This window comes from Galeopterus variegatus, unplaced genomic scaffold (genome assembly GCF_000696425.1).
Source record: "Galeopterus variegatus unplaced genomic scaffold, G_variegatus-3.0.2 Scaffold91, whole genome shotgun sequence".
Lineage (NCBI taxonomy): Eukaryota > Metazoa > Chordata > Mammalia > Dermoptera > Cynocephalidae > Galeopterus > Galeopterus variegatus.
Window position 1 is genome coordinate 270,140 of NW_007726202.1, and position 14,054 is coordinate 284,193.

Genomic DNA, 14,054 nt, shown 5'->3' on the forward strand with positions numbered 1-14,054 from the left:
TTTTTTTTTTTTTTTTTTTAAAAAAAGCCCCCCTTTTTTTTTTTTTTTTTTTTTTGTCTGTTTCGTGACCGGTAAGGGGATCGCAACCCTTGATGTGGTGTCGCCCGCACCACGCTCAGCCAGTGAGCGCACCGGCCATTCCTATATAGGATCTGAACCCGCGGCGGGAGCGTCGCTGTGCTCCCAGCGCCACACTCTCCCGAGTGCGCCACGGGGTTGGCCCCATTGTTTTTTTTTTTTTTTTTTTCAAAAGCAAACAAGCAATGCAAAAAGGTATAAAGGAAAAAGTTAAAGTCACCCTTATCTCTAGCACCCCTGCCCCACTGCACTGTCCCCTCCTTAGAGGTCTCTACTATTAATAACTTGTCATGTATCTTTCCAGACCTTTTAAAAAAAATTTTTATAAACTTTTAATGAATGGGATCATAAAGTACTTATTATTCTGCCACAATGAATGATTTTAAAATGCAAATTATAATTTTGAATATGTCAAAAAATATTTTGTGAACACGTGGAAAGAATCTATGCAGAGGCAGTTGAAAAGTCAGTGGGAGAGCACAGTTGCCATTGTGGAATCTGGCTTCTGTGCTGTGACATTGTCGAGGTACCAGGGCTAGCCCCAGGGAAGTTGGGAGCAGGCCAGTTTGTCCATGAAGTCTCAGTCCTTGGTCTTGGGTGTTTTGGTTTTTTTTGTCTCTGTTGCTTCCGTGTTGTAGAGGCCCTTACCGTGTGCCACACGTCTAACAAAGCCTGCAGTATGGGGAGGTGTACTTAATGTCAGACAGAACCACAGGACAGGGCTCAAATCTGGATGTGTGACTATAAGCACATTACTTAATCTCTCTGAACATCAGTTTTCTCAGCTATGATGTGGGAGGATAATCACTATGTCACAGAGTGCTTATGAACATTAAATGTGCTAAGGAATACTTCTAACTTATAGTAGGTGTTCAACAAATCTTAATTTCCCTTTTTCCTGCTTCCTGAGCCTTCATTCTAGCAAGGTTTGTTAACACTTGGGCATGTTACCCTTTCTTAAGGGGATTCGCATTTCAACAGTGATCCAAGCTTTAGTGGAAGGAATTAGGGATCCGCCAGCAGGAGTAGGAAGATTCTTCTGGACTTTTTGGACTGCAGTCACATCGCCTCTGCCTGGCTTTTCAGAAATATTTCATGAATGGGCACGACAGGTCGTGTACTGACTCCACCTTCTTTTTTGCAGAGTCAGCCCTGCCCTCAGAGGACAATTTGGCTGCCAGACAACCGCCAAGTTTCTTTTCTTACATACCTCAGCCTCGTGCGTTTCAGGCCACATATTTAGTGATGAAGTTGAAGTCATGTAGGAAGTGTTATAAGGGGAAAACAGCATTACCCAGAGCGTGAGGTTTCCAGCACTTGCTCTTCTTATCAGGATGACACAAGTCCTTCTGGCACCTTTGTGAGAATTAGAAAGGGCGCCCCCTGGGAAGATGGGGTCCTGCAGATGCACTTCAAGGTGAATGGACAGGTCTTGACAGAAATGAGAGAAAGGTGCTCTTCCTCCAGGGTAAAGGCAGCCCCAGCCCAGGCCAGGTGCCACTTGGAGAGCAGAGACCAGGCTGGGTTTCTGCCCCCATCCCCGCTGCCAAACACCCAGCACTGGGCATTGTGTGATCAGACACAGTGGGCCCGATATTACAGCTGTTTTCATGAGGCCTAAAAGAGTGATCCTTTTTCTCCTTTCTCACCTTCTTTTAGTGTCCTGACCTAAGCAATGGAGAATCTACCAGGAAACTCCCTCAGGGTGTTGTTTATGGTGTGGTGCGAAGATCAGATGAAAATCAGCAGAAAGAAATGGTGGTGTATGGGTGGTCCACCAGTCAGCTGAAAGAAGAGATGAATTACATCAAAGACGTGAGCCTTTTTGGGATTTTTTTTTTTTTTTTCTGGTCTGTATTCTTCTTGTAGCCCATGGAGTTGGAAGCATTGATGTGAATGTAATGAGGCATTTTGAAAGAATTCTTAGTGTTATCAGTTTAGATGGGAAGGTTTCTGCTTATCTTCATGGTAATGTTAGAAGTGCAGATGTAATTCTGGAACGAGGGATGGGTTGAACTTCTGTGGGATGGACGTTACTGAGGGATACTCAGGAGACCACGTGTCTTCCTTCCTGAGTGTATGGGCTGGGGCCCTTAAGTGGTTTTGCTTATTACACTGGACACACCTAATGTATAGTTTGGATGACTGTATAAATTTGGATGCTTTTGGCTGCAAGTAACAGAAAAGCCAACTGAAAAAGGGAAATTTATCTCACATGAGGATAAGTCTAGACGTAGGTGGGTTCCTGGCAGGGCACTTCTGGGCTCTAGATATGCTTTTCTGTGTTTCTTCCTTCAGCTTCAGTCTTGTCTCATTGGCCAGGACTGGGTCACAGGCTGAGTTCCAAACCCATCCCTGGCAAGGGGAATGGGAAGACAATGACTGGTTAAACCAGTCAGTTGGATTGGAAAAAACAGTGGGAAATCAACAACAGTAGATATTGCCCAGCCAAGCCAATCAATGCCCCTTCTTTGTATTTAATACTGTATTGTGTGTCTTTTAATTACATGTTCATTTGAGAAAATTTGGGAAGTACAAAATGTATGAAGAAGAAACAGAATCAACCCATAATCTCTCCATTCAACCAGAACACCTGTCAACATATGGGAGCATTGGCTTCTAATCATTTTATTTATATCTATCTATTTTCATTTCTTTTTGTTCTACCCAGTGTCTCTCTAGACTGACTGATGCCCCTGTTGCCCAAACCACACTGATTAGATGAAAGAGAAAATGTGCAGCTGTGACACTGATGGGCCCCCAACACTGGCCTGTGGCTTAGAAAGCGCTCTTGAGAAGCTAGGCAGCGTAGGGCAGAGGAAGCTCACCAACCTTGTTTCAAGCTCTGTGTTTGGCCCAGCATGTTACTTTTGCCTTCTGTGGGCTTCAGTTTTCTCATGTCTAGATTATGGGAGCTGGGGTCTGACCCATAAGGTCAAAATCTCCAACTCTATGAGCCCCATTTTATTTGGTGTGTTTGCAGATAAGATACAAAGCCACTTTGTCTTAGCTTTTGTATGAGTTTTAAAAAGGACATTTCTTATCAAATTAAAAAAATGTAAATACTTAGCAGAAAATGTGAGGAAAAGCCAGAAAAGCTACACACACACACACACACACACACACATGCGTGCACACACACACACTCAATCACAACGTGTGTGACAACTAACAGCCTCAAATCCCCAGTTATCCTGCCTCCCAAAGATAATTTTTTTTTTTTCCTTTTTGTCTTTTTCCGTGTCCGGCAACGGATCGCAACCCTCAGTGTCGCGCCCGTACCGGACCGGGACCAGCAACTGGATCGCAACCCTCGGTGTTGCTCCCGCACCTCGCTCAGCCAGTGAGCGGGAACCGGTCTGTATGTGGGATCCGAACCCTCGGCGGGAGCGCCGCCGCGCTTCCCAAGCGGTGCACTGTAGCAGTGCGCCACCGGGCCGGCCCCCCCAAAGATAATTTTTAACCACTTAGAGTATTCCGTCCTGATTTTCCTGTTAGGAACAGCTTGGACATTCTAAGTCTCCTGAGGTTTTCACAGGGAAATACTTACACCTTGCTCATTTAAATGCTCCAAATAGGGCCGGCCCCATGGCTCACTTGGGAGAGTGTGGCGCTGGTAGCGCTGAGGCCACAGGTTCGGATCCTATATAGGGATGGCCGATCCTCTCACTGGCTGAGTGTGGTGCAGACCACACCATACTGAGGAGGGTTGCAATCCCCTTACCAGTCAAATAAATAAATAAATGCTCCAAATAGCATGGCATTGCTTTAGAGGTGTATTAGTCTGTTTTGTGTTGCTGTGACAGAAATACCTGAGACTGGGTAATTTTTAAAGGAAAGAGACTTATTTGGCTTATGATTCTGGGACAGCTGCATCTGGCACAGTCCTCAGGCTGCTTCTACTCATGGCGGAAAAGTGGCAGGCAGACGGCGGGTAGAAGCAGATCACATGATGAGAGGAAGCAAGAGAGAGAGAGAAGGTGCCAGGGTCTTTTTAAGCAACAAGCTCTCACAGGAACTAATAGAGCAAGAACTCACTCATTAATCCCCCCCCTCCCCCAGGGAGAGCATTAATCCATTCATGAGGGATTCGCCCCCATGACTCAATCAGTTTCCAACACTGCCACATTGGGGATCAAATTTCCACATGAGTTTTGGAGGGGACAACACATCCAAACTCCATCAAGAGGCAACCCTTCTAAGCAGAGTCCAGAGTTGCAAATTGCCCAAGACAAAGATGGCAGGTTCAGGCAGATTCTGAGCTGTGAATGACATGTGCCAAGGTCACTGGGCTGGTTCCAACCTGGAATTGCCAACCTCCACTGTGACTGCAACTCAAAGTTAATTTCTAGGTTCCACCTTCTATAGCTAGCTTCATATCCACCCTGGCCTGGTCATTCCTACATGTGTTTATGGGTTTGTCCACCCTCTCTCTCTCTTGTGGGTGGCTCTCTGTCCCCATTGGCTTCCTGCACTGTTTACCGGTGGCAGCGACACCCAGCTCAAGATTCCACCCACTCACCACTGTCAGCTGCACAGGAGCCAACTCTGGGCCTGAGTGAAAGCCATTCCACCTGCCTAGAATGAAAAGTCATGCTTTTGGCTTCATTTTCCCAATGTTTGTAGTTAGTGGCAAGAAAGTAGACTCTGTTATTAGAATTCATCTGGGGAAGGCTTGGGGTCTTGACTCCCCCTTGTCCCCAAATCTCCACCAATAGTCAGTCACTCTTGATAAACATGCAGTCTAATTTAAAACAGTGTACTTACTGTGCAAATACACCTTCAAGATTGTCTCCCAATGTTGACCCCTAAACACTCACATTCTAGCCAAACTCTGCTGCCTTTAAGCTCTTCCTAAAATAGAAAATCTGGAGTATATCTATAGAAAACTCCCTTGAGACTTTCTATTCTGTTTGAAAATTTCTGCGCACTTTGTCCATACTAGGGGCGCCAGAATAAGGAGAAAACAAGGACTATTTGTAAGGTTTTTTGTTATGTTTAAAACAATTTTAAGGCCCTGTTATTCCTCTGGCAGTGGTACCATAGAGAAACTTGAACAGTGTTTGTGTAAACAAGTGTTTGGGATCACCATAACTTTTGTTATATTTAGTGCCTTGTGCATTATTGGTAATTATTGAGGAACTGACTTTCAAATTTATGGGCTCTCCGGGGCCAATATTTTTCTTCCTTACATTCCAGATGTTTAATTGCTCTTTGGCAGTTGGAGCAGAGATGGGGAAAATTTGAGGTTGCTTTTTGGTTTTTGGTTTTTTGGTCCTCTTAGCCATGCGTTTGCAGAGTCAACTTGTTAAAAACTTGCTAGCTACTTGTAAAAATGTGTGACAGGAAAGGGGCAAACCTTGCTCAAATGTGATTTGAGGGTGTTAGGTGAATTTCAACAAACCATTTTTTCTTTAGGGTTTATAATTTGGATAACTAATATTCATTAAGAGTTATAGTTGCATGTAATCATAATATGGATATATAAAATTATTATTATTTGGATAATTCCCTTGGTTTCTAACTAGATGTCAGAAGTGATCTTCTCCCTTAATTTCCTAAATGTCCTGTTCTTAAGATTGTTCTAAGATTATTTTTTTGTGGGGCCCATCTCTTGTTAGGCTTTCCTAAGTTTTGGAAGTCTCGCATGAAAATGTCATAGGCTGATCTCTAGCTATCATCTTTGTGGGCTGCAGGTGAGAGCCACTCTGGAAAAAGTAAGGAAGCGAATGTGTGGAGACTATGATGAGATGAGACAGAGGATCCAACATCTCACCCAAGAACTGTCGGTAAGTCAGGATCTCAGTGACTCAGAAATGCAGAGGGATGGTAGGGCATAGAACTTTCTCTGAGTGGCTCGTGCCTAAAGATCTTTGATTATATGATGTGTTTTATGAATGGAATCATATTTTAAGTGAGTTGAGGGAACTTTATTACAAAATGAAGTTTATTATTTAAAGGAAAATTTTTGTGGCAAGAAATGATCTTAATATTTGAAGCATTCCTACCAAAGTCTGGAATGAGACAAAGAAGCCAGCTGTCACTATTATTATTTATAACATTGTACCTGAGATACTAGCCAATGGAATTAAATAAGAGAAATACATTTAGAAGGATAAAAATGGAACAGGTAGATGTAAAACTATCACTATTTACAAACTGTGTGTTTATATATCTGAAAGTCCAAGTGAACTGATGAAAAAAAACTACCATAAACAATAAAAGAATTCTGTAAGATAGCAGGGTATAAAATCAATGTATACAAAGAAGTTTCAGTATACAAAAAATAACCAGTTATAAGAAATAACAGCAACAAAAAAATACTAAATATCTAGGAATAAACTTTAACAAGTGGAAAGACATACCCTGTGCTTAGAAAGGAAGATTCAATATTAGAAGTCAGTACTATCCAAGTTAATATGCAAATGTAATGTGACCCAATAAAAATACCAACAGATTTTAATTTAATTTTTTTTTTTTATAATTGGACGAGGTGATTGTAAGGTTTGTATAGAAAATAAGTAAGAATTGGGAATGTTCTGGGGGGAAAAAGACCAATGAGAGGGACTAGCCCTGTCAAACATTAAAACAAATTGAAAAATATTCAGAGATTAAAACAGTGTAGTATTGACATAAATAGACATCAATAAAAAAAGTTCAGAAATATATCCCAACATATGACAAATGTAGCATCTCAAATAAAGGGAGAAAAATAGACTAGTCAATATAAACTGTTGGCACAGTCTCATATCTGGATAAAATTCCAAATGGATCAAAGATTTAAATGCTAAAAATTAAACTTTTATAAGTGCCAGAAGAAAATATATGTGAGTTCATTTATGCCCTTAAAGTGGGGTATGCCTTTTCTTATTATGACATAAAATCCCAAAACCACAAAAGAAAAGGTTGATAACTTTGACTACTGTACATTAAAATGAAAAACTTCTGCTGGTAAAAACACCATAAGTCAAAGTCAAATGACAATCTGGGTAAAACTATTTGCCCTTTATATCATAGATAATAGGCTAATTTTGTGAATATGTAAAGAGCACTCACAAATCAGGAATGAGGCCAGAACTCATAAAAATGGGAAAAAGATTTGTAACAGATAATTTACAGCAAAGCAAAGATGGAGAGCTCTTAAATGTGTGACAAGGTGCTCTGCCTCACTCACAGTGAGAGAAATGCAGATTAAAACCCTCCTGGGATATACTTTTTATCTATTAGACTGGCAAAGCTGCGAGACTGGGACGAGACACTGTTGCCAGAGCTGTGGGAAAGCGGGTGGGTTGCTGATGGGAATGCACGTTGTATTACTCTTAGGGAGAGCAGTTCGGCAGTATCTGCAAAATTACAAATGCCAGACCCTTTGACCCAGCAATTTCATTCCTAGGAATTTGTTCTACAGATAAACTCTCACATATGTAAAATGACATTTGAATGAACTTATTTATTGCATTGTTTGTGATAGTAAAAAGATAAGAAACCTAAATGTCCACCAAGAAGGGGAAACTAAAATAAATTATATTTCTCCACTAGAATACATGCAGTTGTAAAAGGAAAAAAACAAAAACAAAAACAAGTAAGCCCTTCAAACAGAGATACAGAAAAATTTCAGATATATAGAGTAGTTGGTGAAAAAATCAAGATGCAGGAAAATATGTATAGTTTGCTACCATTTTTATAAAGCAGAAGGAGAAAATAAATGTCAGTATTATTTTGAGTGTGCACAGAAAGTTTCTAAAAGGATAATCCAGAAAATAGTTAACAGCAATTCCTAATTGGGGGCAGGTGGGCAGGGTGGTACCCGAGCAGATGGGACAGGAGTGAAAGGGAGATTTATTTCAGTGTGTACCTTTTATATTTTTAAAATGTTTGTACCATGTGAGTGTATTACCTACTCAAAAATTTAAGAAAAATAATCTTCCTCTAGTTTAACCAAGCTAACACTTGTGAGAATTAAAAAAAAATTTGTTATTAATAATCCCAAAGATTAAAGTCCATGTATATATGATATGATTTCATAAGAGTTAATATCTGTAGAAAAGAAGGGCAGTTACAACAGTGGTTCATTAGAATTCAGTGTATGTCTGGGCTGTGAGATCATCTCCTTTAGTAAGACCTACTGCGTTGATGATGGGGGGGGTATATAAACATATCCACCTAGCCCATTCCCACTCGCATGTAGGAGGAGAGTCATGAAATTCTCACCCTACATATGGAAATTACCCTGCCCTCTACTGACAGACACTTAACAATTGCCATCAAAGCCAAAAGATTGGATTTGTAATAGATGCGTAAACAAGACTCTGCCCCTTGCTTTCCATCACCATCTCCTACACTTCCTCATTTTCTTATGTTAGAACTGTTCCAGAAACCCCATCTCTCTGCCTACAGTCTTTTCCTTCTCCAGGCCATCTCACATACTGCAGCCAGATTAAGATCACTATATTACTGGTTTGTAAACATGCCTCCTGGACAAGGACCTGCCACATGATCCTGGTCCTGCTGTTTCAACTCTCTCTCCTCTTCCCCAGGATGCACCTTTTTGCCCTGTTGTGCCAGGCTGCTTCCTGTGGCTTCCACAGGGGTCCACCCCTGAGCATTCCTGAGAACCTCTGCCCCTAGCCCTGCTGCCTCCCTGCCTCTCTGTATCCAGCCCTTGTTAGGTCTAGCCCAGGACTGGCCTCTGATGAAACTTTTGCAAGCATGTTAAACACACACACCCAACAAAGACAGCAACAACAACAACAGCAACAAAGCAACTAGAGAACTAGGTGAGCCTGAAGTATGTTCTTTCCATGGTGAGTAGAGAGAGCAAGATGGCAGAAGAAGTTATTTCAACTGGGTCCTACTTGTAGCTGTGCAACTTCTGAGCTATTTGACTGTGAGCAAATCACTTATCTTCTCTGATTCTGTTTCTTCCCCATAAAGGGCAGTGTGCTGATTCCTGCATGGTGTTATCGTGAGGATTAAGGGGGGCTCTGTGGATGAGCGTGTAAATACTATCCAAAGGAAAGATACTGTTGCCTTTCTACTCTCTGGTCATGCAGGTGTTGACTTTTGTTTTAAAGCTTTCCTTTGCCGTGGATGTGGCTCCTATCAGAAGAAGATTCAGTTTAATCACAGTAAACTGAAGACTACTGTGGGTATGTGTGGATTGGTTTTGTGTGACTGTCTCCTCAATCTATCCAGGTTTCTCATGCTCAGCAGAACTATCTAGAGAATCACATCCAAACCCAGTCGACAGCCCTGGATAGTTTTAATGCCATGAACTCAGCTTTGGCGTCGGACTCCATTGGCCTGCAGGTATTCATCTGTTCACCGATACGTGGGGTCCCTTCTGTTACAGGACAGCCAAGCTTAACCAAGAGGGGCACTGTTCCTTTGTAGAAAAGTGAGACGCAGAATGTCCTCAGCTCATTATTCAGAATCCTTTAAGCATAGCCACAGTAAAGACTGTGCTAGGAAGACAATGAAGGAAGTTGAAGGAAGTGTTTCCAAGCTGAGACTCTAAACCTGTGTTTTTGCCCTCATTGAAATGGGGGTCTAGATCTTGATCTCAGTGTTAGAGATGTCGCTTGCTTCACCAGATATCTGAGTGGTCCCATGTGCCAGTGCCTAACACAGCACATCAACCCCGTTCTCCCTGTAGCCCGTGTTACAGGAAGTTCCACACAGTGACAAAAAGACAGACTTAACCAAAGACAATCTGTACTCTTTTATGGCAGGAAACTCCCAAAGGCTTGTAAGCACCTTTTCTTGATTTAAAATTTATTTTGCATTAGAAAGAGTCATGTGTATTCCAAAGTCTGTCTTGCAGTACCAGACAGGGTATCCAGGGTACCAGACTCAGGATCCTACGTTTGTGAAAATGTATGTTGTCCGCCCACTTCAAGGGATTGTTCTTTTGATTAGTTTGATGTGATTTGCTAGGAGCTAACCATTCAGATGCTTCTCATTCGTACTCTTGCAACTGAGTCCCCTCCCTAGCATGCAAATTAAATTGAAAATGTTCAAAACAAAGCATTATATTCACTTGAAATAGCTTCCCTTGGTCTGTTTTCAAATATATAAATAGTAGTTTCTGCCCTCCTCCAACTTTATTTGGCTCTTATCTTTTTACCCTCCTCTTAAAAGTTCCACAAACGATTTCAAATTCTTTCTGGTCCCATATAAATAATGTATTAGATAAACAAACAAGTTTTCATGTTGGGATTCTCCACTTCCCCTAGAACCTAGCATTCTCTGATAGCAGCTGATAGGGCAGTAGCAACAGCAGCCAGGCTAGGCTGCTGACCAGCCGTGGGTCCAGCTGGGCCTCGTGTTTGGGTTTGTCTGGGCCCATTTCTGGTGAGTCCCACCCTTTCCTGCCTGTCTTTAGTGTATGCCAGTTTCCCCCTGGCCTCAGGCCAAGCCCCTCCTTGGGTCAGGTTTAGTTGGTAGCCTTTGTTTCCCTCGCCCCTAGCCATCAAGGGGGCTCACAAAGGCTCTCTTTCCTTCCCTCTTGGACCTCATCTAACCCCCAGCCAACCAGGAAGGGCTTTCCTGCACCTGAATTCAGACTTGGTTGGCATCTGTACTATGTCTCTGTTTTTTCTTTCCAGAAAAAAAATATTCGCAAGTATTTTCTGGCAAATTCTTCTCATTTGCCATCTGGCTGGCACTCTGGGCACTTATCTCAGAGGGCAGCTGTTAGGACAGGGTCAGCCCTAACCCAGGTATTCTGACAGATTCCAAGTTATTGTCCAGTCTTTTAGTCTTGGGTGGCCAAAAGAGCCTTATAACTAAAAGATTAAGCCATGGGGGAAGAGAGAGGAAGAAAAGAAAGGTAATGTCTCACAGCCTGGAAACTTCACTGAACCTCAGGGTAGTTGGTTTCTTTTTTCTGCAAGGTATTAGCCTCTTCCATTTGCGCATTCCATTTGTGGACTGGGAGACCACACCCTTGGTTTGATTTCATAGAATGTCAGAGCTAGAAAGAACTGAAGATCATCTCCAAACCCATTGTTTTATGGATAAAAAACTGAGGCCAACAGAGAGAAATGACATGAACACATAAACACGGTATTTAGCTAGTGGCAGAGCCAGGATTAGAAGAGTCCTGGTCTCTTGGTCCAGATTGCAGGTATTTGTGTGGATACAAGAGCAGTATCTAAAGCACTGGGGCTTGGAGGAAGGGGTGGTTGGGCTAGGTGGTTTCTAAAGCTTCTTGAAGCTCAAATGTTCTGTGATTCCACGTTTCCAAATGTCTTCAGTATTTCTTTTAATATCTGATTACCTCTATTGAAAATTCTTTTTCCAAATTCAAATAGGTTTAGGAGTGAGAGGCTTTATTATTATCCAAAGCGGAGGCTGAGGAGTTGGAGAAGCTTTGCCTGATTCATCTAACAAAGAGGACAAAGGTGTTAGAAACTGCCCAACACCAGGGTTTCCAGATCTTCTAATTTGAAGTTGTAGGTGACTTGGGGAAGTGGTAGAAGGTGCCCATAACCCAGTGTCCAGTGGTAGGAATTCTGGGGTTTATGGATGCCATGTCTCACTAAGGAGAGTTAACCAAGCAGAACCCAAAGCAATAACTAGTAACAGTGGGTGGCCTGGAGCAATGATCAGCAGGCGTTGGGCACTTGTCTAAGTCACCAGACTCTGTTCCTTGGTATGTCCTTATCACCACCCTTTTCTGCCTGCGCGAGGAGGGTAAAGCATTGGAGGCACTGGGGTAAGCTCAGCACGGTGTCACTGTCCTGGCAGCCGGTCTAGAAGTACAGAAGTGACAGCTCTTTTAAAAAAGGGGGATATCTTCATTCTATAAAACTCATATTTGGTTGTCTGATTTTATTATAGGAATTTGGAAAATATAGAAAAAAACAAAAAAGAAATGAATATCCGTAATCCTATCACAGAGAGGATTATTATTTGAATTTCCTCCTAGTCTTTTTTTCCTATGCATAAACACATATTTGAACACATGCATATACATATTTCTCAAAATGGGATTGTTTTATACTATTTTTAAACCTGTTTTCCCATGTGAATTGATGTATTATGAACACTTTTCCTTGGAAAGATTCCATTTTAATTCATTTCCTTCCATCCTAAGCAGTGGCAAGGGTGTTGGCAGTAGCAGCAAGATGTGTTGGGGGAGGCTCGCTGGCCCACCAGCTACAGCGTGGCAGTCCTTCTGTCCCCGTGGGAGGCCCTCAGTCTCTTGAACACCAGGGCCAGCTGGCAGCTGCTGTGGCCTGACATCTACCTCAATGGTTAATGACAAAGGAATGTCTCCGTGTGTGACTCTGGCCATGTTTTTTCACACCTCTACATCTGGTTTTGCTTTTATTTCCACCCAAATAGAAAACTCTTGTAGATGTTACTTTGGAAAACAGCAACGTTAAGGATCAAATCAGAAACTTGCAGCAGACGTACGAAGCGTCCATGGACAAGCTGCGGGAAAAGCAGAGGCAGTTAGAGGTAGCCCAAGTTGAAAACCAGCTGCTGAAAATGAAGGTAGAGTATACGAGCCTAGATTTCCTCCTAACCCATCTCTCCTCTCCTCTTCAACTCTTCCTTCTCCTTTTCTCCATTCTCTTCTTCATGGCACTTTCTCGCCCTTTTATGGCCACTGTGTAGGGCTTGGCTTGAAGGCACTGAGGGAGGCCGTCTGTGTTCACAGTTGTCAGTCCAGTTGGGGGTGCTCCATAAAGACCCCAGTGCACACTCCTTCCTTAGTCACCACGGCACTGCTGTCGTTACTGAGAAGGCAGTTGGATGCCCTCAGGTATGAGATTTGAGAAGCTTTGGAGACCCCAAGGCCTTTCTGTATGGTCTGATAATAAAGAGCCAAGAGCCACGTGGTTCACTGGAACTTGGGCTCTGATCCTCTTCTCAGGAAGAAAAGGGATGGGTGACTCAGGGCTCTGGGGAATGTCCCTTTTGCCCACCAGACTGTGTGTGTTCCATAGCTGGACTTTTGATGCCCTGGGGGCATTTGTGCCCCTCCCAAATCTGAGACATGGATGGATTTCCTACCCAGTGGCAGGAGCAGACCCATGAATGGCTCATAGAAGGCACTCAACAAATTATTTCCTGAGTGAATTATTTTTTATTTAAGTCTGTGGTTTTAAAAGTGGGTTCAGCACAGCCTTAGGCTATCTTATGGGGTAGTATATCCACATAATGTTTTGCTCAAACCAGACTATGTTAGGGAGTAAAAGTTGGTGCTATTAATGATTTCGTTAGGGAAATGAACTAGAAGTATGGTCCCCTTCCCTATAGGCTGCTTCCGGGACGGGCTCAATGGGGAGGAGGGCCTGCCACATGGCACTGAATAGTCTCTGTCTTCAGGACCATGGGGTCCTGCCATCATAATCCACGTGGCCTGACACAACCACCCAGCGGGTGGGAAGACAGAGAGCCATGGAATAGATCATCTCCTCTTTACTTTCACACTGAACAGGGCAGCTATATTTACTTTTTCCTATATAGTCACATGTTGCTAAATGACGGGGATACGTTCTGAGAAATGTGTCATCAGTCGATTTTGTTGTGCAAACATCACAGAGTGTACTTACACACACCTAGATGGTATAGCCTGCCACACACCTAGGCTATGTGATATAGCTATTATAATCTCATGGGATCACCATCATATATGTGGTCTATCATGGACTGAAAAGTTCTTATGTGGTGTGTGGCTGTATTGTATTTTTGAATAAGAGTTTGGAAAAAAAGAGGTTTGTTGCTGAGAAATCTGAAATTACTACTACTTTTATTCTTTTCCTCAGCTATGGAGCTTTATGCAATCATTCATTCCATAAATATTTACTAGTGTCTGCTAGATGAGTCTGTCCTGCACACGCTGACTGCACAGTAGAGGTCCTTTCTGAAGTCTGTGCAGTGGAAATGGAGTGCAGGGTGGATCGGGTCTCTCAGCACATAACCTCTGCTCGGGAGTTTCCATTTTGTGTCTTCTTGGTGCC

The 14,054-nt window shown here is 42.6% G+C and overlaps 1 protein-coding gene across 1 annotated transcript in view; it reads left to right on the forward strand.

Annotated features, from left to right (window-relative positions):
- MYZAP (myocardial zonula adherens protein) overlaps positions 1 to 14,054 on the forward strand; it is a gene marked incomplete at its 5' end in the record, with an annotated part of 88,931 nt that overhangs the window by 24,068 nt on the left and 50,809 nt on the right. Inside the window, 4 exons of the mRNA XM_008581205.1 lie at positions 1,738 to 1,893; positions 5,775 to 5,867; positions 9,274 to 9,387; positions 12,430 to 12,582. Coding sequence (XP_008579427.1) covers positions 1,738 to 1,893; positions 5,775 to 5,867; positions 9,274 to 9,387; positions 12,430 to 12,582 — 516 coding nt within the window. The remainder of the gene's footprint in view (positions 1 to 1,737; positions 1,894 to 5,774; positions 5,868 to 9,273; positions 9,388 to 12,429; positions 12,583 to 14,054) is intronic.